This window comes from Barbus barbus (genome assembly GCF_936440315.1).
Source record: "Barbus barbus genome assembly, chromosome: 15".
In the NCBI taxonomy this organism is placed as follows: Eukaryota; Metazoa; Chordata; class Actinopteri; order Cypriniformes; family Cyprinidae; genus Barbus; species Barbus barbus.
Window position 1 is genome coordinate 12,163,274 of NC_136743.1, and position 25,534 is coordinate 12,188,807.

At 38.6% G+C, this 25,534-nt stretch overlaps 1 protein-coding gene across 1 annotated transcript in view; it reads left to right on the forward strand.

Moving 5' to 3' along the window:
• The window catches only part of LOC306881259 (BMP/retinoic acid-inducible neural-specific protein 3-like), a 95,130-nt gene extending 69,906 nt beyond the window's left edge, over window positions 1-25,224 (forward strand). The window contains exons 7-8 of the mRNA XM_079435264.1: window positions 20,668-20,890; window positions 22,677-25,224. Coding sequence (XP_079291390.1) covers window positions 20,668-20,890; window positions 22,677-23,796 — 1,343 coding nt within the window. The 3' untranslated portion in view covers window positions 23,797-25,224. The remainder of the gene's footprint in view (window positions 1-20,667; window positions 20,891-22,676) is intronic.
• The last annotated feature ends 310 nt before the right edge of the window (window positions 25,225-25,534 follow it).

A 25,534-nucleotide genomic window follows, 5' to 3' on the forward strand; every position in this document is an offset into this window, starting at 1 on the left:
AGTCTCTATGTGCTGAGAATTAACTGACTTCTGTGACGTAAGGCGGCTAGCAGATGGTCGGTTTAGCCAGTCTGTCTGCTTCCTGATCTGGGCCCCAGTTAGTCAAGTATGGACTCTAAGACTATGTCCCATATTTCTAGAGAGAAGAGCGGCACCACCCCAGGAGGGATGAACACCATCTCTTTTCAACAGGTCTGCCCCAAAAACTCGTCCAATTGTCTATAAAGTCTATGCTATTCTGCGGGCACCACTTAGTCATCCAGCCATTGAGTGACGACAGTCTGCTATGAATCTCATCGCCACGGTAAGCAAGGAGCGGACCAGAGCATATTACAGTGTCTGACATCCTACTTGCAAGTTCACACACCTCTTTAACATTATTTTTAGTGATCTCCGACTGGCAAAGTCGAACATCATTAGTGCCGACGTGGATAACAATCTTACTGAATTTACATTTAGCATTAGCCAGCACTTTTGCAATTTTCAGCAAATTTGCCAAGATGTCAGGCGCTCTGGCTCCCGGTAAACAATGGATTATGGTGGCTGGTGTCCCTATTTTCACGTTCCGTACAATAGAATCGTCAATAACCAGAGCACTTTCATCAGGTTTCTCAGTGGGTGCCTCACTGAGTGGGGAGAACCTATCGAAACAGAAGAGCGGTGTTTTGACCCACGACTAGGCCGCCTTACAGTCACCCAGCTGCCCTGCTGCACGGGCTCAACCGGAACCGAACAATGTACAGGACTCCCTGAGCTAGTCGCATCCAAAGCAGTATCTACAGCCCTCACATTCTTACTATCTTCAACTAAAGTTTGGATGCGTGTCTCTAATTCTGAAACCTTGTCTGTCAGCCTAACTATTTCCCTGCATTTATCACATGTGAATCCCTCATCGCCGACAGAGAGAGATAAACTATACATGTGACATGTATTGTTGTTTGCAATACATGTTATTGCAAACAACAATAGCAGGAGAAGAAGCCATTACTCACCGTGACTGATGAATGATAACAACTTAACTTACCACTTACCACTGTTGTTTGATGAACTTGTGAAAAACGGAGCGAGAGAGAAATGAAAATGGAGCGAGAAAAAAGAAAACAATAATAGGCACGAATAGAAACGCAAATAATGAATAAATGGCACCCACTTACCAGGCACTAAGGGTTGTATAAAAGAGTATTACACTCTGCACACATATATATCCTTCAGTCTCACAAAGACTCGACATTTAAACATGCTTCTTACAGTTCCAAAAAGGCCTTCCTTAAGAGAAAATTAAGATTTGCTTCAAACTGTTTGATTAATTACTGTATCTATTGCACATCAAATGTAGCACACTTAATAAACACATCTCTCATTTGGCATTTGATTAACTTAATACAGGTTGTAAATGGCTTCACCATGCTTCTCATTACCTCATAAACTGAGTAAATCAAAGGTAGATTAGCATGGCACATGTGGTGGATGCTGTTTTTTTAGGATTAAAGACTGGTGTATGCCGAGTTCTCCGGCATGTGCAAGATTTTAGGAGTCCATTCACTTCGGGTTGAATCAGCTAGCAGAACGAATGGATTTGCCCAGCAACAGCACTGGTTAGTCTAAGAAGGGATTATACAAAACTGTACTACTGTCATAAACATGATACTTCTCCCCACCAAATCCCACAAGTGCTTCACTTTCCCTAAAGGAGCCAATAAACAACTCAGCATAGGTCGATCTATCGCATATTCGCAAACGGCAAAAATGCCAGTTTCTTATTTAATATTTGCATGTTGGTTGGGGGAATAATTGCGGCGGATTTAGAAAATGAATTATGCATAGCATGTCCTTCTCTTATGTTGTGCTGTTGCCATTAACAAAGTATGTTTAACAGTTCAGATTTACAGTTCGGTTTAAGATGTCAGAGCAGGTTAATTATTTTTATCATCAAAATGCCATTTAATTATTTATTTTTTTAAATGTACCTAAACATACTGCATATAAATTAAAAATAAATAAATAAAATATATGTTTATTTTGACTTTCAAAATACCTGCAATTATTGCTACTTCTAACAGTTTAAAAAAAAAAATGTTTATCATTTATGAGATTAATTTTTCTGAAATGGAAAGCTTTGTTTTTGCAGACAAAGGTTTTGATTTCTCCTCTTCATTATGGTTAAAACTAATAATAATAATAATAATAATAATAATAATCTTTTATCATTAATATATGATAACTTATGATTGCTTATTTCTGCCACAGGAAAAAAAATATAAATAAAAAAGGTAACTGTGACTTTTTATCTTACAATTCAGACTCTTTTTCCTCGCAATTCTGAGTTTATATTAGAGAAATCTGACTTTTTCAGAATTTTAAGATATAAAAGTAGAATTGCAAGATACAAATGCACAGTTCTGAGAAAAAAGGTAAGAATTGCAAGATGAAAAGACTAAATTGTGAGATATAAACTTGAAATTGCAAGAAAAAAATCTGAATTGTGAGATAAAAGTCACATTTACTTTTTTTTTATTCTGTGGTGGAAAATAAAAAACAGTTGCGAGATGTAAACTCAGAATTAAACGTTAACCATTTGTTACACACACACACACACATACAGAGAGAGAGCGAGAGAGAGAGAGAGAGAGAGCGAGAGAGAGAGAGACACTTTTCTTTGTCCTCCCTTATAGAACAGACACTCAACGAGTGGCTTTAGGGAACAGTCACTCTTGTGCATCTCAGAAAAGTCCAGAAACTTTTGCAAAGGGTTTCTAGAAACTTCAGGAAGTTGCTGTCATGAAGCTGTTGTTGAGCAAGGGAAGAGGATGGACAGTGCAGAGCACAGTCAGGCAGATGGTTTCTAGAGAAAGGCATTGTTTGAAGCTCCTGTCAGGAGCTCTACTGACCTTCTGTCTCACAGTGGCTCCCATTGGGCCCAGACTGACAGATAGGTCCCGGCTTAGGAACATCATCTTCAGCAAGGTCCAATGTTGGACGCTGTAGATGTTTCCAAAGGCCTCTGTGGGTGTGCACTCAGTTCCTAGTCATGTAGGACAGCTCCATAACACACTGACAACATCTCGACACCCATTCACACTTACTTACACAGCATAAGCACACTCATACACACACTCAGGGTTTGACAGATAATGCCATAGGAGTTTCACAAAGAATTATTTTGTTCCCCCATGTACTGAATAAACTGGTGCTATTGAATAACCAAAAGGGCTTTGTTTTTCCCTCTGTTTTCCTTGAAATAGCCTGATGAGTGCAGGTTTTTTCATATATATTTCCTACTGAAGCAGGTATTTATTTTTATTATTATTTTATATAGCTAGTAAGGTTAAACCAAGCCAAAAACTAACCAATGAATCATTCAGATAACTGTTTTAGAATTTCTCCCACAATTAAATTTATTCAAATGTATGTAAAATATTAAATAAATAAATAAGGGCTTCACTTTTCCCCATTTCCTTAAGACTCCATTTTCCTGAAAATAGCTTGATGAGTTCAGTTTTCTTTCATACACATTTATTTATTTAGCTAGTTAGTTGTAATATTATGTATTCATTTATATTGCTATGGGCTTAAACCTACTAGCCAAAAAGCTAAAGTCAAGCCAAAATGTCATTCAGCTAATTGTTTCATAATTTCTCCCACATCTAAATGTATCTTCAAATTTCAGTAAAATTAAAATTAAAGGTCAAATATATAACTCTGTGCTAGTGTTGTTTTAGTATAATTGAAATACTATTCGTTTTTATTTTGAATCAGTTTTTAGATATTCTGTTTTAAGTAATTTTGTTGTTTTTGTCTTTTTAGTAACCCTACTCTGTACAAGATGTACAACGTTTTACATTTTAGCACACATTTAAAGTTGTGATGAAACAGATGTAGTGTCAGATATTTTCTTCTGTATTGTGGCATACATCTAAGATTGAGTTTTCATTTTGATTTTGAGGTCAGAAAGATACACACGCACAGATGAATCATTCAAAATAAGATCAATAATATGCATTTAGAAACCAGATTCTTTTTATTTCATGCTGACTTTAATGATTTTATAATGATAGCATCAGAATAACATGTAAATACAACTAAAATATTATACTTCGTTTTGCCATTTATAAACATTATTATTATTAAGAATGTGTAGCAATAAGAGAAACAATCCATTTCAACATAGAAATGCCACAATAGTCTTGATTTCAGACCCTTGTGTCTTTATGAAAAATAAATAAAAATCCATTACAATAATGAAACGAATGAGTTAGTAGCACTTGACACTTTAAATATTATAGTAAACAAACCTACTCACATTTAGACAGGCATACAGGTACAGACTACTACGAAGAAGCTTTATCACATAGCGACACTCCCACTGACTACTGAGAAACCTTGTTCTGCACAACTGCATATATTTTCTGCCTTGATAAGCAGCCGTCATTAAATCTGGCAGGTGGCCCAGGCAAAATGAGGATAGATTTGTGCGGTGCGGTGTGTGCAAAATGAGTTTTCGGCTCGGAGAAAAAATACTGTCATTGTCATCAGCGACGGTATTAGAAGTGTCACTTTCTGACTGCCTGCCACTTAGGCTTGTAGGTAGTCCGAGCACTTCCCGGCTCTCCTTCTCCTGACAAATGTGAGAGACAATGGCAGTTCATCTTGTATGTGGCCTGATCTATGTGCTCGTGTAAAGGGAAAAGGATCAAATCCACAGGGGGTAATTTGAGTAGGGTGAGATGGGCTTCAATTCAGGTCACATTTCTTGCTGAGATCACCCACTGAGCACCTCTAAATAATGTCATTTGGAGGGACCACACACACACACACATATAGAGCTATAAAAATACATTACTATTCTGTGGCACTATTCACCACACAGTTTAGACAACAGTCCATGGAACTGATACAGATATTCTGACCAGGAGCACTGCTGTCGTAGATTGAATTATCCTGAAATAAACGGAGGAAATAAATGAATCTTATCTATGAAGAAATCCAATATTCTGCTCTAAACATCTGCTCTTCTAGGATCCATAAGCACTATGTCCTCCAATATCTTAATACAGAGAGATTTTTTTTTTTTTTTTGATAAGTTGCAGATCATATTTTGTGTCCATAAAGCTGCACTAATTTCATTGTAATTTAATTGTCTAAATTAAAATTATCTGAAAAATTGCACCCACACATTAAAAAAAAAAGTTTGCTGCAAGATTTCAATATGTACCAAAAATATTACACTTGCTACAGTAGGATGATACCAAGTATACTCAATGCAAACTGCAAATTTTATATTGGGTAAAATGGGGAAGCAGTTCCTATATCAATAGCCTAGCAAATTGCAACAATGAAAATTTTCCTAAAAGAATGAATTGAAAGCCAGATATTCTATACTGAGGTATAAGTAAAGTGTACAGTCAGGATTGGAAAACATTCAAGTTTTTTTTATTGTATTTTTTTAAGTTTAACTTTTTTTTCAACTTGGAAAAAAAAAAAGAATGCCATGTGCAAGACTCTGCAAAAGAAGTGAGACACAAGCACAAATGTTCACAGGTAGCATAAGGTGCCATTCACACAAAACATGTTTTTGCAACAGAAAATGTTAATTGAGAACTGGAACAACTGTGCAAAGTCAGTAGGACTTTAGAATTGGCTACTGAGTTTGCTCTCAAATTTGTAGAGTATTAATACAATAAGCCAAACACAAAAGATGAAATCAATCTGTGTTATTGTGTAGGTTACTGAGCAGTAAAAATAGACCATACACTATTGTCCAACCACTGGTAAATGTGAAAATTATGATAACGTGACATAATATCACATATCGCATGTGTAATACCTTCCCATATTCATATCTCAATGCCATTTCAATTTCCAAGCATGTACAGCTGTTTTGAAAGCATTTCAAACCTGCAAAGCGAACAACAGTAGCTGCGTTGTTGTAAGAATCAGCCATGTCCAGATTAATTGCTCTAATTACCATAAAGTTGGTTGAGACAGTCATTGGAGAGGCAATCAATAAATTAATTCATCACTGGAGGATAGGCTTTGATGCATGTTATATAAATTCATCAAAATCAAAAGGCACTCCAGCAGTAGTGGGAAAAGATTGAGTGGTTTATGGTGGGTGAGAAGTATAGGCTTTCCTTGCATGTCAGAGTTACTCAGTCAACAGCTACTTATCATGTCCACACTTCTTTTGTTCTGTCTTACTTGTTTTGGATGGGAAGCTTTACAATCAAGGTTTGCAGATCTTTACTGTCCTTTTAAGTAATTTCTCTGGCATCAGTCGATGTAATGTTAATGTATGTACCACTGTCAGAAAATTAACCTTTCCATTATGGTGAAGTATGAAAGGGTTAAAGTTGAGCTGGTTAGCAATTTCTTTCTTCTGACAGGCCATACATTCATACATCAGAGATATTTTTTTTAACCATATTGGTCTATGTTTTCAGAGAATACTGCATATTTAATTGATGCATGTTCATTTCCCCTATTTGTCTAAGCTTTGTCATATAACACACCAATTGAAGTTAAACTTCACACTGCTGAACAGTGGAAAAAATTAATACATTATTTATTCTTCTTATACATTATAATATTTTGATGCCTAAATTCACTTTTTTTACAAAATACAACATTATAAAAGACAAAATATAAGAAATAGTTTATAAAATATATATTATATTATATATATATACACTAGATAGATAGATAGATAGATAGATAGATAGATAGATAGATAGATAGATAGATAGATAGATAGATAGATAGATAGATAGATAGATAGATAGATAGATAGATAGATAGATAGATAGATAGATAATCCATTTATTGAATCGGATATATTTGTAGCCTTTATGAAGACATACTTTTCTAATTCTACGAAGTCAGTTATGTATTATGCATTATATCAGTTATGTATATTCCATGTTAAATGCAATAAAATGTTACTCATAATTTAAAATCAATATCAGCTTTTTTTTAAATGTGACAGTATGCATAATTTGGCCGCTAATAGAAGACATAGATGATACAAAAAAACAGCCTCCACATTTTAAATTTCAGCAAGTTTCTTATCAGTGAGAAAGAGCCTCTAATGTTGTTCAATCAGGTCGTGGTTGTTGTGAATCATTATATGCATCATTCAGCAGAGCTTGTGGTCCTCTAGGCGATATCTGTGAACCCAATAAAACTGTAATTGTATGGGTCAGATATTGGCCTTTCCAATATCCAACAAGTGTGACGGCAACCGAAACCAGCGGAAATAGGATGATCATGAGTCACTCTGAACCCAGTAAATACAATAAATCTGGTCAGGCGGAAAATAAATAGTGGCTGCTTGCTATTTCCAGCATACTTATCTTGTGATCGTAGTCTTTGTGCTAAGCATCCAGTCTGTGGACAGGTTTTCATTGACAAGCAAATACTCAATCTCCCACACAAAGGATGTTTTTCTGCCTTTTTAGAAGAGGGTGCAAAATATAAATGCCAACCCTGAAAAATAAAAGTAGGATATGTAAACATTGCAATATGACAGTTTGGTGTCACCTTGGCGTGATGACATTTGGAACAGCGAGATTAGGGCAGCGTTTAACCGCTTACTGCATGTCAGATTGTCTTTAATGTGACTAAACTAAGTTCCACACATGACCTAAAACACACAGAATGCAGCAAAAGAAGCATAACGGTTAAATTGTTCTTACTAAACAACACTGTCTGTGCTGCTTTACTGTCTGCGATTCAGAAAAAAAAAAAAAAATTAAAGAGTAGATTTACTTCAAATTCTAAAAAAAGCAAGCAAGAAAGAGAAAGACAGGACAACAAACACCATTTAAGTTGCTAAAGGCTACAAATGCATTCTTCAAGAAGAAAGCCTGAAACGTATCCTCACGCTCCCCCACTGTGATTGCTAAGATTGATGGTTTGCTACAAGCTTTTTGTCACGGTCGGTGGTTGTAGAAAGGCGCCCACCACGACGAATAATGAAAAGGTAAATTTATTCAGCTTCAACACACATAAAACCATTACTAACTTAAGATCCGACAAACATAAAGGCAAAACTGAGGACTTATAAAGGGGGTGGAACAAACGAGGAAACAAGGTAATTGAATCAAACACAGGTGATGAATATAACTAATTAACAAAACTAGGTCATGAACTAAAACAGGAAGAACCAAATAAGGTAGAAACAGAACAAAACCAAAACTGACATGTTACAGTATCTCCCCCTCCCGGAAGGTGCGTCCCGCACCGTAACAGCAACATCGGGGAGGGGGGGCGGGCGCCCTGGAGGCTGGAGCAGGTCAGGACAGGGAGGAGACAAGGGAAGCCTCCAGGGTGGATCTGGAGCCTTGGGAGGCCATGGCAGGACTGGAGATTCGGGAGGCCATGGCGGATCTGGAGCCTTGGGAGGCCATGGCAGGACTGGAGATTCGGGAGGCCATGGCGGATCTGGAGCCTTGGGAGGCCATGGCAGGACTGGAGATTCGGGAGGCCACGACGGATCGGGGTCCTCGGGAGGCCACGGCGGATCTGGGTCCTCGGGCGGCCACGGCGGATCGGGGTCCTCGGGCGGCCACGGCGGATCGGGGTCCTCGGGCGGCCACGGCGGATCGGGGTCCTCGGGCGGCCACGGCGGATCGGGGTCCTTGGGCGGCCTTGGCGGATCGGGGTCTTTGGGCGGCCTTGGCGGATCGGGGTCTTTGGGCGGCCTTGGCGGATCGGGGTCCTTGGGCGGCCTTGGCGGATCGGGGTCCTTTGTGGCCTTGGCCTTTGGCCTGGCCACACAAACTGAGGCTATATGGCCCCCCCCCAAAATTTCTTTGGGAAAGTTCCCCTCAGGCGGCCATATTGGAGGAGAGGGCTCTTGGGGGCGTTCCGGAGGAGCGGGCAATTGAGGGCGTTCCGGAGGAGCGGGCACTTGAGGGTGCACGGGAGGCGCGAAGCTGGATAGAACCAGCGGAGACGAAGGAGAGCTGGACGGGACCAGCGGAGACGCAGGAGGGCGCTCTTGCAGCGCAGACATTTGAGGGCGCTCTTGCAGCGCGGACATTAGAGGGCGCACGGGATGCGCGGGGCTGGACGGGACCAGCGGGAACTCAGGTGGGCTGGACGGGACCAGCGGGGACTCAGGTGGGCTGGACGGGACCAGCGGGGACTCAGGTGGGCTGGACGGGACCAGCGGGGACTCAGGTGGGCTGGACGGGACCAGCGGGGACTCCGGTGGGCTGGACGGGACCAGCGGGGACTCCGGTGGGCTGGACGGGACCAGCGGGGACTCAGGTGGGCTGGACGGGACCAGCGGGGACTCAGGTGGGCTGGACGGGACCAGCGGGGACTCAGGTGGGCTGGACGGGACCAGCGGGGACTCAGGTGGGCTGGACGGAACCAGCGGGGACTCAGGTGGGCTGGACGGAACCAGCGGGGACTCAGGTGGGCACTTGCGAGGTGCCGGAATTGGTGGGCTCAGACGAGGAGCAGGCACAGGAAAGCACTGGCGAGGAGCTGGCACTGGAGGGCGCTTGCGAGGAGCAGGTACTGGATGGCACTGGCGAGGAGCAGGCACTGGATGGCGCTGGTGAGGAGTAGTCACTGGTGTGAGCATGGGAGCCGAGAACTCCGGGGGAAGAGCCTCATCCAATAGCCCCCTTTCCTGAATCTGAGGCGTGGGCGGCGGAACCCTTTTCATCACAGCTGGCGCAACGTTCATCGCCCTTTTCGGCGGCATCCTCCTCGCCGCGGGCGGAACATTCATCGCCGAGTACGGCGGGATCCTCTTCGCCGCGGACGGAAGTACAATTATCGCCGGGGACGGCGGACCGTTCCTCACCTTCTGCGGCGGTCTTCTCTTCGCCACGGTTGGCGAAACTATAGGGTTGGGCAGGCGGGAGGAGCCGTTGGCGAGGTATGTGGAGGATCCCGGCGAGGAATGAGCTGGGGAGACGCTGTGCGTTCCTGCTGGAGCGGAATGACGAGTCTGGGGAATCTCCTCGACTTCTTCGTCGAGCCCATTAAGGAAGAAGACTAGGTTAATAAGTTCGACCAAGGAAAAATCACCTGTGGGAAGCTCACAGCGGATAACTTCGTCATTCAACCCCAGCAGGAAACGCGCACCCAGAGCTGCGTCGTGCCAGCTCACCCGGTTGGTAAGCTCGAGGAAAACCTCCACATATCGCGCCAACCTCAGGCCGCCCTGCCGCAGCCCGTACAGCGCGACTTCCGCTGGAGACATGATGTTAGTGGTCTCCGGCGATCGTCTGGCTTTCTGTCGTGGTCGGATCTTCTGTCACGGTCGGTGGTTGTAGAAAGGCGCCCACCACGACGAATAATGAAAAGGTAAATTTATTCAGCTTCAACACACATAAAACCATTACTAACTTAAGATCCGACAAACATAAAGGCAAAACTGAGGACTTATAAAGGGGGTGGAACAAACGAGGAAACAAGGTAATTGAATCAAACACAGGTGATGAATATAACTAATTAACAAAACTAGGTCATGAACTAAAACAGGAAGAACCAAATAAGGTAGAAACAGAACAAAACCAAAACTGACATGTTACACTTTTTACGAGCTTTGATATATTTCATGTATTTGGTGGTACATCAGAATGGAAGAGAGCTGATAGGTGGTATTCCCCTGCTCTTTAGCGCTCTGTTGAATTATATAATATTTGCTTGGATCAATAAAAAACACTAATATTAGCATTCACACGTGTAGCAGTTGCTCTATAGTGGAGCTGGGAAATCAAGGTCATTTGTTTCCTCAGATCTCACAAAAGAAGAAAAGCAAGACAGACTATTGAAAGTCATATCCGCACTGTGATGATGATGAGTTTAAGCAGACGTACATCATTTTCTCTGGGACTCTGAGCAGTCCATTCACTGCCATCACTGACTGTTATAAATGAGAGAGATGCGATTCAGTGTGACGCAGCAATGGCAGGAGTTAAATATAGTGGAGACTGGGCTAGTTGTCACGAGGCTGTCATATAAGGGCTGCTTCTCAGTAGCTATAAGTTTTGAAGCCAAAAGTCAATTTACCTAAATGTTTTCTCGAGAAATGGTTTTGTAAGTATCAAAAATCTTGTTCAAATTATATATTATATTATATATTAACTAGATTTGTATATATAGATTTTTTTTCTACAAACAAAAGTTATAATTTTTCTCTGTAGGTAATATCAATAATATTGTAAATAAATACAATTACAGCATTGTGCTTTTTATTGGCCTACTATTGTTATTATGCAAATATGGTTATATAGATTAAAACAAATATAACTATTATTAATCATTATAAGATTTATATAATATTACTGGTGTTAACTAGAAATATATGTTGATTGGAATTAAAGCTAATATATAATTAAGATAAAATAATAATAATGATTATTATTTAATTGATCTATCTATCTATCTATCTATCTATCTATCTATCTATCTATCTATCTATCTATCTATCTATCTATCTATCTATCTATCTATCTATCCTTTATAATCTTATCTTTATATTTAATTTTGGGTAACACTTTACAACAAGGTTCATTAGTTAACAACATTAGTAAACATGAACTAAGAATGAACAATACAAACTTCTACAGCATTAATTAATCTTAGTTAATGTTCATTTCAGCATTTATTAATGCATTATTAAAATCACAAGTTGTGTTTGATAACATTAGTTAATGCAGTGTGAACTAACATGAATAAACAATGAACGACTGTATTTTCATTAACAAAGATTAATAAATGCATTGTTCATTGTTTGTTCATGTTAGTTAATACATTAACTAATGTTAACAAACGACACCTTATTGTAAAGTGTTACCTAATTTTGTTCAAGAAATCCAATCATTATCTTTTTTACTGTTAATATCAGTTCATATTATAAATAAACACAAATTTAACATTTACATATTTTTAATAATACAATGATGCATTTAAAATTATTATTATTATTATTTAGTTCAATTTAGAATGTCAAAAAGCATGCTTAGTATGCATTATTGTGTAGCAATCATACCTCCTAATCTGACAGATTCTTTTATTTCATGTTATTCGTCTGGGGGTCATCATGCCACATTTTTTCTTTCCTTTTGTCTTTTTTCTTTTGATCTTAATTGTTTCAGTAAGTAGAAGAAACAGTTTGACAGCATTCGTTCAGCTGCAATAGCAGTGCAACAAAGCAGAGCAAATAAATTTGGTCTTTGACATCAAATGCTCAACTCAAAGACTTGCAAGCACATCGTAACCTCAGGGGCCCTGAAACAACACGCATGCCATAAAATATTTTCCTTTTCTTCTTTTCAGAGAAGATTTCTCAGAGATATAAACACCATTTAATGAGTCTGATTGGATTCTGTTGTTTATGTGCTTCAGTGCATTGTTTTGCGTATGTAAAGGAAGCAACATTTAACCACACACCTGTTCATTTCATAAGCCACCTGGACTCGTTTGCATTATTTCTAGCGTGTCTCTACAATTAAAACTGTGGCTCATGTATGAAAAACTACACATGCTAATAATATGTAAATACATAATATGCATATTTAGCTCATAAGCACCATGCACACAGTTTTGTTTTTCAGTTCTAAATCCTGTGTGGCAGAACTCCGCTTCTCTGCAATTATTTGTCAGAAAAACTGTAGACAAACAGTGAAATTGAATGTTTTCTTAAAGATTTCAGTTGACTGAGTAGATCCATCAGAGTGCTGTTCCTGGAAAGCATCGGGGTCACTAAACTGCTTCCTCTCAAACATGAAGTCACCCCTGCTGTCAGAACCCTAATATGGGCAGGAGATGTAAGCTTCTATACAGTGTAGACTTAAATTCAACCCTGAGCCTCAAAAAGCACAGCAGGTAATGAAAAAATCTATAGGCAGCTAAAGGCTTAATCTCAAGGCATCCTTAGAGTAGAGAAAATAACATACACCAGACATTTGGTGATATCCAATAAAGTTAAATTGTATATTTGTGCAACGTTATCTCTTTTAATATATGGCTGTGACTTTGAATCACTTTCCTCAGGTGATACGTTATTTGAAAATAGCTGCTCTTCCCACTTTAATTCATCTCTCTGTGTGAGTAAAACTTCAAACAGTTACTTCAAATAAGTTGCAGACCACCTAATGCTTTTGTTTTTTTAAATCCTACTGACCTTGCGTGAAAGCCGAGAATAATATTTTATAATGGAATTCAGAGGCGTATTGAGAGCGGAGAGAGAGTTTATAACTCTGTGAGTGACTGAATACTGAGTGAGACCTGCTTTACTCACATACAGCAATTAGAGGAGGCTTTGTTTTCTTCAGAACAAAGAATTGTCTTCTTTTTTTAGCTTTTAATTTTTGAGCACCGTTAATTGACAATCAGCTCTTATTCAACAAAAATACAAACAGGAATATTGTACAAATAATGAACAAAATTGGGCCGGAATACCAAACATCACTATTTATTCATTGTTTTAATATTATTTATGAATTTATTCAATCCTTTTTTCAAAAAAATGTCAGTAAGGGGGTTCTTGACATTAAACTAAACAAAATTTTGACCATCTTTGGGAGAAGATTAAACCAGTTTAAAACCTTGATTTGTGTGATTTTGTAAGTTACTATCAATAAAACTTTAACATCAAAACAAACTAGACCAAATCGATGAAATTATAAAATTTGTATCATTTACAATTACATATACTTTATTATAAGTTTGTACAATTTTATTTTATTAAGAACTGACATTTTATTAAGCACTGACAATTTAATAAATAAATCAAATTTAATTTAATTTAATTTAATTTAATTTAATTTAATTTAATTTAATTTAATTGTGTTTTTGTTCAAGCAAAGTGTAATAGCATATGCTGTACATTAAAGTAAAATATTTTTTTGTTAATTTTTCTTACAATAATTTGGGTAGCAGGGTTGGGATTTATGAATGCAGAAAACACAGTACAGTTTGTGTAAGAACTGAGAAAATGGAATGAGATTATTTACTTGTCTTCCAGCCGTGCTGTAGGAAGATAATGTTATTTCTTATTACCAAATTCATAGAGAATGCCAAGTATAGCCAGATCCCTGCTGAGCCTCAATAATTTACAGCTAAACAGAATCATGCAAACTACTGTACCGACAAACTTATCCTCCAGCCTAGAGAGAAAAAAAAAGTTACGTAACTTTACTTTCTAAACTCACACAAGCGTTCATATCATCTCGAGGAAGTCACACATTGTAATTTCTCTCGCTTTAATGATGCAGGCAGTGGCTTGTATGACAGCACAGTCCATTCGGTTTTGATGCATATGCTGCAGCCACCCACCGATGCCTGTTTTAGGTTTTAAGGGTTTCATTCATCCTGCTGGCCCATTTAAGTTCAGACCAGGCCTCAGTGCACCTCAAACTCATAATGACATGGTGGCCTGATATGCTACATGGTAATGACCTATTAAGAAATACAAGCAGCACTATAATTTCTGTTAACATAGAAGCATGGGGTGATTAAAATGAACATCATTTTACTTAAACCAAGAAAACCCAGGCTGCAATATGATTATGTATACTTTTAGAAATCTGTGCCACTTTTGATAGCAGGGCACATAAGTCTTTTTAAAACCGACTATTAAAAAAAACAAAAAAAAAAACGCTTATGTTTAGTGGAATGGCGTACTCTACAAAGAGAACCCACAGTAAACATGTTTTCTTTCTTCCAGTCTTTTTCTTTTTTCATCTCTTGTGAGAGTACTTTGCAACTCCGGACATAATTATAAATTTATGATATGTCACGGCACAATGCCTGCTGCCAATATTTTACAACTTCCGAGCAAGCATTTCAAGTGTTTTATGCTCCTCTCCAGACTTTGATAGGCAAAAATGACTGTCTTAGTTAGGATTGATCTCCTTTATGAGTTTTTGGAGGCTGGGACCTCAACAACACAGCTTGGCCTTGCTGAAAGCACCCACCGGAGTACCATAAGCAGCAATCGCAGTGCACAGCACCAAGACAAAGAGGCTAAAGGCCCTATATTTGTGGCTCAGGGATCCAGCAACAGTGAAAGAGAGCAAGGAGTATATTTCAGTGACTGCTTTGGAGCTCTGATGACAGCAGGAATGAAGGAAACAGTATTTTATCAGAGACAAGTTTTTGCGACGGTTCATTCTTATGCTAAAAGATACAGACTCTTTCAACAGGTTACAATCTATGCATTAAGATGGCATTCCAGGCCTGGCAGTTCTTGTTTAGCATTTAAAGAAAGATGTTACATTACGTTCCTTTTCTTTTTCTTTCAAGCATAAACACTTTTTTTTTTTTATGTTGAATACACCCACAATGGCAAACCTTTATCCATATACAGTGTTATTTTTTCACAGTTTGAGTCATAGCTTCAATTTTCAAGGTAAAGTTAATCTTTTAGTCAAGTTTAGTCTGACAAAACTTTCATGTAATTGTAGTAAAGTGTAACATTTTGGTTACACAGAAAGTGCGAAATTAAACCAAACACAAATTAACAACTGAAAAGTATTGTGAAAACCTGAGCATAATAATAATAATAAATGTTATTTTAATTTTACTTGTTGCAGTTTAATATCTTGGTGTTTTTTTCTCTTCATATATTTGTTAACCTTTGTTTTAATTTAAATAGTGACATAATTTTCATTTTTGGGTGATTAATTGACATCCTGCCCCATTTTTTTTATGTTTTTGTTCACTGTTGACAATCTATGTTTGTTAACAAATGTTTTGTCTGCAATTTAGCATTTCAGCCAGGTGGGGTTTGCGTTTAACTGGTTTGAAAGGAAAAATTGCGCAGTAATTTTGTTGACGAGATTAGCATTGTATATTTACAAAACCTTTATTTTATGAAGCTATGGGAAAAAATATATTTTAGTTTTCTTTGCGCACAAAAAGTATTCTCGTAGGTTCATACAATTAAGGTTGAAACACTGATGTCACATGGACTATTTTAATAATGTCCGTACTGCCTTTCTGGGCCTTGAACGTTGTAGTTCCATTGCTGTCTATATTTTGGATTTCCGAAGATGAATGAAGGTCTTATGGGTTTGGAACGACATGAGGATGAGTAATTAATGACTAAATTTTCTTTTTTGGGTGATTCATTTTCATCCCGATGCATCATTTTTATGTCCTTCTTCATTGTTGACAAACTATGTTCGTTAACGAAGATTTTTGTCTGTAATTTAGCATTTCACCTGGGAGAGGTTTGCATTTTGAAAGGAAAAATTGTGCAGTAATTGTGTTGATGAGTTTAGCATTGTATATTTACAAAACACAAACTTTTGTTTGTCAGTAATAAAGAGGGATGATTAAAAGGCTTGGGCCGATGCCTAGAAATGTAACAACACATACGTATGTGGTTGTCATTGGAGATGTGTTAAGTCGGTGAGTCCATGAAAATCTGTCATTATATCATTGCCAGGTTTATTTCACTACCTCAGTTCCTTCCACAGACTTGAAACGGTGTCTTGTTCATGTCACAAATGTCTTCTTGCACAATTACAGGGAAAACTCAATTCTGCATTAATGTTTAGGAAAAAAAATATGCCCGGTTGACTGATTAACAGAGCGAATATACTTCATTTCGTTCTAACACTGCAAGAAATGTCTAATCAGGATCCTGTCACAAATCAGCATCTCCAGACGAGTCGTAATTCAGCCGCCCTGCCGCTACCTGTGCTTTGATCAATCTGTGAATTATGCCCTGTCCTCTGGGAGCCACCAAATTTTCACCGGCTTTAAAATCATCTTCCACTTGGAGATATAAAAGACGTACAGAGGCCAGGCAGCACTGTGTTCTGCAGGGTGTCCGGTAAAGATAACACGACCACTTCCTCCCATGGAGAGGGAAAAGCGCTCATTTTAATATATTATACAGGTGTCCTGCTTTCTCTATGTAAAAAATAAATAAAAATCACAATAATAAGCTGAAGGGCAGAAGGTACATCCTTGATCTTTTTTTATCTTCTCTGTCCTGATTAACAATTTAATTCCATTTTAAACAGTTTGTGTATTTCAAAAGACTGTAAACTAGTAGAAAAAAACCTCCACACAACTTGTATTTTACTTTGCATTAAATGGAACTTCTGTGGAGTCTGAGGCTGATAGTTATGCATCTTGCTATTTAGATGCAAAACAGTTCATTATAGGTATAATGAATTTGTGAGCCCATTTGCATCTGATGAAAAAATATAAGGCTGTGTTACAATAGGTAATTTCAGCAACATTGCCTGCATCTGCTTTCAGCCTGATATCAAAAGTTAAAGTTCTTCAATGCATCTACTTGTGAATAGTTTGCATCGCACTGATGGTTTGCTTATAATTACAAAACTAAATCAAGCCGTACCTGCAGGGAAGCTTGGCTCGGTTAGACAGCTGTCTAATGCACAAAAAAAGCAGATCGCTGCGGCTTTATGCACAAAATGAACACATTTAGCTGAAGTCTAACAGGCATTGTGAAACAGAATATCTGACAGAAAGGAGAACACAATTGCAGGGGGTTTGTGTATTGCAACTAGAGTTTTGTTTTCAAGTAATCATATGGCTGTCTATAAGAAAAAACTTTGTTGGGGATCTGCTAGTTCATTTCACCTTTTGCCAAATGGGGCAAGCTGTCACAATAAAACATGCAATTAAACCCCAGAATAAGCTCAATTTAAACCATAAAGTAATTATACATGCATAAAACAACATGTAAGCATGAAAAGATGTGCACTGGAAAAATATAATTTCATCATCAGTTCATTTGTTTGTTTTTTGGTCTTTCATTTGTGCATTTATTAATTTGCAATTAGAAAGGAAGGAAAAGGAAGTCTTTCTAATCTTGACTGGATAGCCAGTCTCAGTGATGATACTCTGTGATAGTTTTGTAGTTGAGAGTCTATATAGTTACATCAGCAGACATTATTGATTCCTTTTCTTCCAGCTGTCTTTGTAGTTTTCAAAGTCCATAGACCATGTGGAGAAGCAAAACAGGATGCAATATAAGAAATAACTGTATGTCAAACTGTTCTCCTCTTTTACAATGTTTGTTGTTTTATGGTAAAAGTGAACTCAACATGTACATAGAACTAACTTTCCCAAATAGAGGGAATTTCTGTCCAAATACATTTGAGCATTGTGTTGAGTTTAATAGAATAATTAATATAAACAAAAGGTCACTCAATGTAACTATTTTAGCTATTTGATTAGAACCCTAAATATGTCTTATATTCATTTGATATTTCAAACATCATAACATTTATTTGATTTAAAAAATCCAAAATCCAAAAAGTTAATTTTGAGGCTTAAAGTTGACTTGAATCCCATAGTCTCTGACTTTTGGACCACACTGTATAATGAGCATGAATGCCATTATGTTCTTGAACGTGCATAGACAGCAGTAATTTCCCATCTCTCCTTGTTCATAGAAATTTGAAGTACTAATGTACAAGATGAGAATGTGTTTTGAGGAAAATAACCTCATTATTCCATCTGACATTTTTAGGAAGGGCTAAATAGTCCATAAATTTGAACATAGAGTCATAAATGCCAGAATAAGGCAGAAAAGGGGAGAAAAGTTCAAATTGTAAATGTGCTATGAATAATGAAATCTCCAGCAGAATGTGGGCAACAAGGAGATAAAAAGATGGGGAAAAGATAGAGAGAAGGAGAGAGGTTCGACTGTAAACAGTGGAAGGCAAAATGAGGAAGGTAGAGTGAGAAAGAGAGAGAGGGAGAGAGAAAATCTCATAAAAGCACTGCTGCATATGGCTACATTTTATGCCGGTATATGTGGGAAAGGGACTGCAGGTTATGATCGGGTACAGAATGAACTGCTCTGGTTTTATTGGGTTACATTAGCATATCACAACCCTGATCTCAGCCCCTCTAGGTTTATGTTTGGAATATACATGTACATATTAAATGCTTGCTTTTGTTGGCATGTAATGAAAGTAAATGTGCGGCAGATCTGATTCATGGAGTGATAACGCATCTGTTCAGATGTAAGAATCATCTCAATACAATTACTGTAAAATGAAATGTTATTGAGCTCATTCAGTCAAGGATTGCAAGGCACGTGCCCTCTCAGATTTTTGAGCCAAGTGGATTTTAAATGCAGCTTCCAAAAGACAAAAAAATTGCCGAATAATATTTTCTATATTTGATACAATCACACAAGCGTGACTAAATCGTTCAGCGCATCATATCATCAGCTGCTAGATTAAAATCTGCGTTAGCTGAGCCAGAGACTGATGCGTTTTTACAGCACTGTGCATTATAACCAATCACACCAATCAGTACCTCTTTCTGGTGAATTCTCTCATCAGAAACAACAAAAAGCAGATATGTGTATGAATCTTTAAGTAAGATTAATTTCACAGTGTAAACAGCTTCAGTGATTTTAATGGGAGTTTTTGAGAGTGCTTGAACTCTAGACTGTCAGTGAATGTTCTTTACTCTCTTCATGCACAATGAAAGTGTAATGATAAGTAGCCTAACTTACAATGTTTTTAATATTCACATTAAATATAAAGTCAGTCGTATTAAAAATATGTTATGACATGACACCTATATCTGTTACTTAAGTAAACAGACAGGTTTTTATGCATGGTTAGTAGACTACATCATTAGGCTACTTTGACCATCATAATCTAGGAGACAATCGCGATATTTCATAATATAGTTAATGCATTTGGGAATGTTTTGAATAACATAGAAATGTTCCCCCACTGTGTGTGTGTATATATAAATAATTCTCAGAAAAAGAATGTGTTGAAATGCTTTCATTATATAGGTTCAACATGGACTCATTCGTCATTACTAGTTGTATGTAGCCAACATCACATTAGAAAACAACATGATTATGCACTTCCAGACCTCCCTGATAATTGTAATACAATTATGTTGTGACACTGGTCACTGTAGGCTTTTCACATAGAGACACATGCTTAGACAAAACGACGTGGGAAGAAAAGAAGGAAGAGGGAGTCTGAGCTAAAACTGAGCTTAACTGACAGTCTGAGACAATGCTAATGTTATCTCTGTGATTTAGTCTTGTGTGCGCTCATGGGATCATTGCACATTGTAATGCCCTGTGACACCAATGGAACTCTTTCTCCAAGGCCTTACAATTGGCGCTCGTCTCCCCAGTTTTGTGCAAACCTCTTAATTTCTCTCAGTTTCTGAAGGTTGCTAATGTCTTTTTAAGTGTCCCGAATGCATTTCTAGATAACTTGTATTTGATAATTCCCCTAATGTGTCGCTGTTTCTAGCTTGTATGACATTTTGCAATGGAAGGTGTTGGGAAATGTTGTTAAGTATGAGTTTTTCAACTAAACTGTCTGTGCTGAAGACAAATCAGCTTGTCCTTATTTCAAATAGTGATCAATCAGCAGTGCACAATGATTGCTAAAGTTTTAATAAAACCTCACTTTGCTGCTGCTATAGTTAGGTGACGTACTCATGTCATGTGATTAACGTTATTGCCTCTGCTGTTTTTTTTTTTTCTTATAACACCCACACTCAATAGTCCCTCAATAACTCACGCATTCATATTATGAACCATCTAATGTTCCCTCATCTCACTAGATTTGAAGCTCATAACAGCTCGATATAATACATTCACCTTCTTCAGGGTTTCACAGTAATAATAACCATAATAACTTTTCTCACTCTCCTTCTGTTTTTCAGATGAGTTCAAGGCCTTTCTCAAGAAATTGCCAACAGATCATTTTTTAAACACCTCTGCTGTCTTAAAGTTCTGGACGTCAGATCTGGTGCTGCAGAGACGTTATAGTCTGCTGGAGGCGAGCACTAAAGTGGTGCTGGGAAAAGCCATCAAGATTGTGCGCAAACTCTTCGCTCTCAGCAAGCGCTGTCCTACACAGCCAAAGATCAGCCTGCCTAGAGAAAGGTGCGAGGCAATATGATCTTTATTTTGCTTTCATTGCAAAACATGTACGGTAGTATGTAAAATGTGAGTTTCAATTAAATATAGTTCATCCAAAGCCTGAAACTACATTATCTCATGCCGCTTAAAATTTTAATTCCTTCCTTGGTTTTAGTTTTTGACTCTGAAAACAAAAAGTTTCCAGATATCTGAAAAGACAGATGAGAAATGAGGCTGGAGGATAATTAAAGAGATTTAAAAAATTTAGGCCGCATTTAAACTGTAGGTCTTGATGCACAATTCCAATTTGTTGACTAAATCCCTTTTTATTTTTTGATAACCAGTTTACATCTTTTAAAAGTGACCCATATCCAATATCTACATTTACACAGTCTAAGGTCGATGTACTGACCCAGAAAAGTGTTCACCTGAGTTGACGTCATTTGCCGCCATCGCTTTTTCCAATTTGTCTGCTTGCATGGCAGACACAAATGCATGTATCACAATATTTGTGTTTTTTTCCTGCTCACAGTCGAGGGTCATATCCAATCTGTCCTACATGGGAGGAAAAAAATCGGAATGGGGTCACTTGAGCCATGTAATGTAAATGCGGCCTTAGACTTGTGGTGCCCTTATAGAGTGAAAGTTTCTAAAGAGTGGTCAGTGTGTGCCCACTATAATCAAGAGCTCCAAGCAAGTGACAGGTTGTAGTTAGCGTTCTTCTGCTTGAAGACTTTCACCAGTCAAGTCTGTTTCGTGAAATTCTTGTCAGTAAACTGAAAATAAAAATGAAAAACGGGTGAATTTTCTTAAAACAAAACAACTTGTGCATTCATAGTTTCTAGGGTTAATTTCATTGCAAACAGTCAGCTATGTAAGCAAGATGTCCTCAAAAGAAAGTTACAGACTTCTTCACTAATGTCCGGCCAAGTTTTGAGACCTTCTGAACAAAAATAATTCCAGAAATGCAGTTATTCATGTTCTATTCAGTTTGCTTAAATGGTAATAAAGCAAAAATCTTTTAAAAGATTACTGATTTCTGGAGGAATTTATCATCAAAATAGAGGATCCACATAAGAGATAACCAGTACTAAATTATTGAACCATGCTGAAACAAGATGCATCTGTCTGAGTCAACATTAATGTGTGAGAACTGCTTAGTGATTTATTTAACTGCCTGAATGGCATCTTGACATCAAAGGCTCTCATGAACAAGAAGTACATGTTACATGAGTGAGTCATAAGATTATTAATAAACTCAAGAGTCCGGGACAAAAGGGATGGCTGATGAAATGAAATCCCAGAGGGAGGCAGCCAACAGAACGGGCATGTGATGCAAGACATTTTATGTATGTATGCATGGCATTAAGTATGCGTCAACAGTTGTGAAGTGAGTAGGAAGATAATGGAGAGCCCATGGAGTTGGAGCATTTATTTAAGTGACTTGTCTCTCGCTAAATTGGATGAAAGAGAATAAAAAGAATGCACCGTCTCCTCACACGCATCTCCAAAGGCTTTTAAGACTCACTTCCTCTACTGGTTAAGAACAATTTGCATTTGTCAAAGAATGGGCCATCAGCACTCGATTATTATTCGTATCAATCAGTGAGAGGAAATGAATGCCTCATTTACCACAAAGAAAATAAGGCCGATGTCAAGTCTTCACTGAACAATTTTAACATGTTAGTGAACAATTTTTCATGTGAGCGAAGCCCAGATTTCTTTTGATTTCATCTTCATTTAGTAAAGCCTAGCCTGTCATTTTTTCAGGAACTAATCTTGTCCCTAATTATCACCTTCTTCCTTGCAGGACTCTGGGTTTTTGGCTCAACAAAGCCCAGTCTCTGTTGTACTGCAGCGAGCATGGTGTGTACGGCGCCTTCTCCGAGGAAATGCAGGGCTGCATCTGCGCCGCTGAGCAACGCACTGTCTGCCAGGGCAACGTGCCATGTAAGGTGGGTGAGGGGACCCTCTGCTCATCCTGCGCCCCAGACAACATCACCCGCTGTGGCACATGCCTCGCAGGCAGCATCCTCCATATGGGATTCTGTCGTCCCAACATTGCCAACTCTCTGGACCACTACATCAATTTTGACTTTGACATGCCGGACGCAGAAATGCGTTACCTCCTCCAAAGGCTCGACAGTCGCATGGAGGTCCATGCCATCTACATCAGCAATGATGTGCGTCTGGGCAGCTGGTTCAACCCGGCATGGAGAAAGCGCATGCTGCTCACCCTCAAGAGCAACAAGAACAAGTCCAACCTCATCCACATGCTGATGGGGATCTCTTTCCAGATCTGTTCCACCAAGAACAGCACGCTGGAACCTGTGCCTGCTATCTATGTCAACCCCTTCGGGGGCAGCCACTCTGAGAGCTGGTTTATGCCTGTCAACCAGCAGGACTTCCCAGACTGGGAAAGAACTAAATTGGACGCCTCGCTCCAGTGCTATAACTGGACCCTCACTCTTGGCAGCAAGTGGAAGTCCTTCTTCGAAACGGTGCACATTTACCTGCGCAGTCGCATAATCACAGATGAGCCCACAGTCAACGAAACACTTTTTTATGAGCCACTGGACCTGGACGACCACTCGGCCAACCTGGGCTACATGAAAATCAATAGCCTGAAGGTCTTTGGCTACAGCATGCACTTTGATCCAGAGGGAATCAAGGACCTGATCCTGCAGTTGGATTACCCATACACGCAGGGTTCACAGGATGCAGCCTTCCTGATGCTTCTAGAGATGAGGGACCGCATTAACCGTCTCTCTCCGCCAGGAGCCCTGCCGCTAGACCTCTTCTCCTGCCTGCTGAGGCACAGGCTCAAGCTTTCATCCAGCGAGGTGGTGCGCATACGGGAGGCGCTCCAAAGTTTCAACGCCAAGCTCCCCAACTCCACCGAGCCAGAACTCAGTCAGCTGTGCAGCTAGCTCAAATGAGCCTCTGTTGCTCGTTTTTGCCTGCCTGTGAGAATGTATTTGTAAATGTGATGAGAGAGAAAGGGAAAAGAAATATATAGTCAGTGTGCGTGTAAATGTGGATGAGATTGTCTTTGAATCCTCTTCCTTTGGGCAGCAATTGTAAGAAGCAGAATTTTTGATTGTGACTGATACAGGAGCGTACCTTAGAAGCCGTAAGTTCCCAGAATATTCCCTTGCTGGGAAAACCTTGTTGGATCTAGCCTACAGTCAAACTACTTAGTGTCTTTGATTAAGGGTTCCTTTTGAGACGATTGGGATTTTAACTAAGCGGACTGCCTCTACATGATTCATGAAAAATAAAATTTTAAGTGAGAATATATAGCTACGATTTCTTAGCATGTATGTGCTAAAGTTGTAGTTATTCTTGGTGATGTCATTGTTCAAGAAGAATGCAGAGAATCTATCTATTCCGATGTAAAGTGTCGGAGCACAGTGGTCCAATGGTTATAACAATCAGCAAAGAATCAAATCTGTGCTTTTATATTTTATCTGGAGTCACAAATCCTGTATTGTGAGATCTGTATATCTGTATTTAATGTGGGACTGAATTGCCAGAATGTTGAATAGAAATTCCTTTGTATTTAGAGATATGGCTAAACCAAAAGGTAAACATGAAAGCAAATTGAATGGCAAAAGTTCTTTTTGTTAATGTTTTTTTTTTTTAGTGTCCACTGAAATCTCTTTTGAGAAGGCAACCTTAAGGTTGCAGTACATACTTACAATATTGTTTTGAACAGGTTTGTTGGTCGCTTTGTAAATACTGCTCATCTCATTCAAGACGTGAAAAGCTTCACATTGCTTCTTGGATATATACAGACAAATGCCCATATTTGTACTTTTTTTGAAGGTACAAAGACCAAAAAAAACACACTTCAACAAAACAATTGCCTTACGAAGTGAAGCCTCTGTTCTGATATCAAAGCACACCTGGCTCTATGTCTCTCTCTTTAAGTAAAAAAAAAATCCTCTTTTTTTCCCTCAATACTAAATTCTGATTTCAATTACAGTGACCTCTAAACTGTAAATGTCAGTTTTTAATTGAAGTATTATATGAAGAGTGCATTACATGTTATCTATGTGCAAATACAGAGCAACATTTACATCTCCCGGTTCAATGCCTTTGTTTTCCACAACATTTCCCTGCTTTTCTATTAGACATATGATGATGTGAAGACGCATAACTGTAATACATGAATTAATTTAGTATCTCTACATCTAGAGGCAATTATTTACACTCAGCATTTAATAACCACACATGTAATGCTTCAGTGTTCTTGGTTAAGTTACTTGGGTTGTAGCATTTGTCAGCACAAACAACCACACAATTACAGCCTTTTATCGCTCAATATATGGGGAGCAACTTTTACAGCGCTACATAAAAAAAAAAACAGAATAAAAAAGTGCAATTTATGCGGTTGTCATGGAGAGCTGTAGGACCTTCACATTGTCTGTCACAATATATCTGTGGCTCAGCTGTGAAGGGGGAAAACATTCTCGCTAAATTCAGAAGATGGAAATCACAGGGAGTCTGTAAATATGAGTTGTTTATCTTAATGTCTAAGACAGGAATCAGTTTTCACCCTTCAACAAATTGTCAAGACAGTGAAGGGCGTCTAATCAATCACAACAGCCCAATGTAAACTGGCATAGCCTCACTCTTGAGAAACAGTCTGAATATTTCTGTATT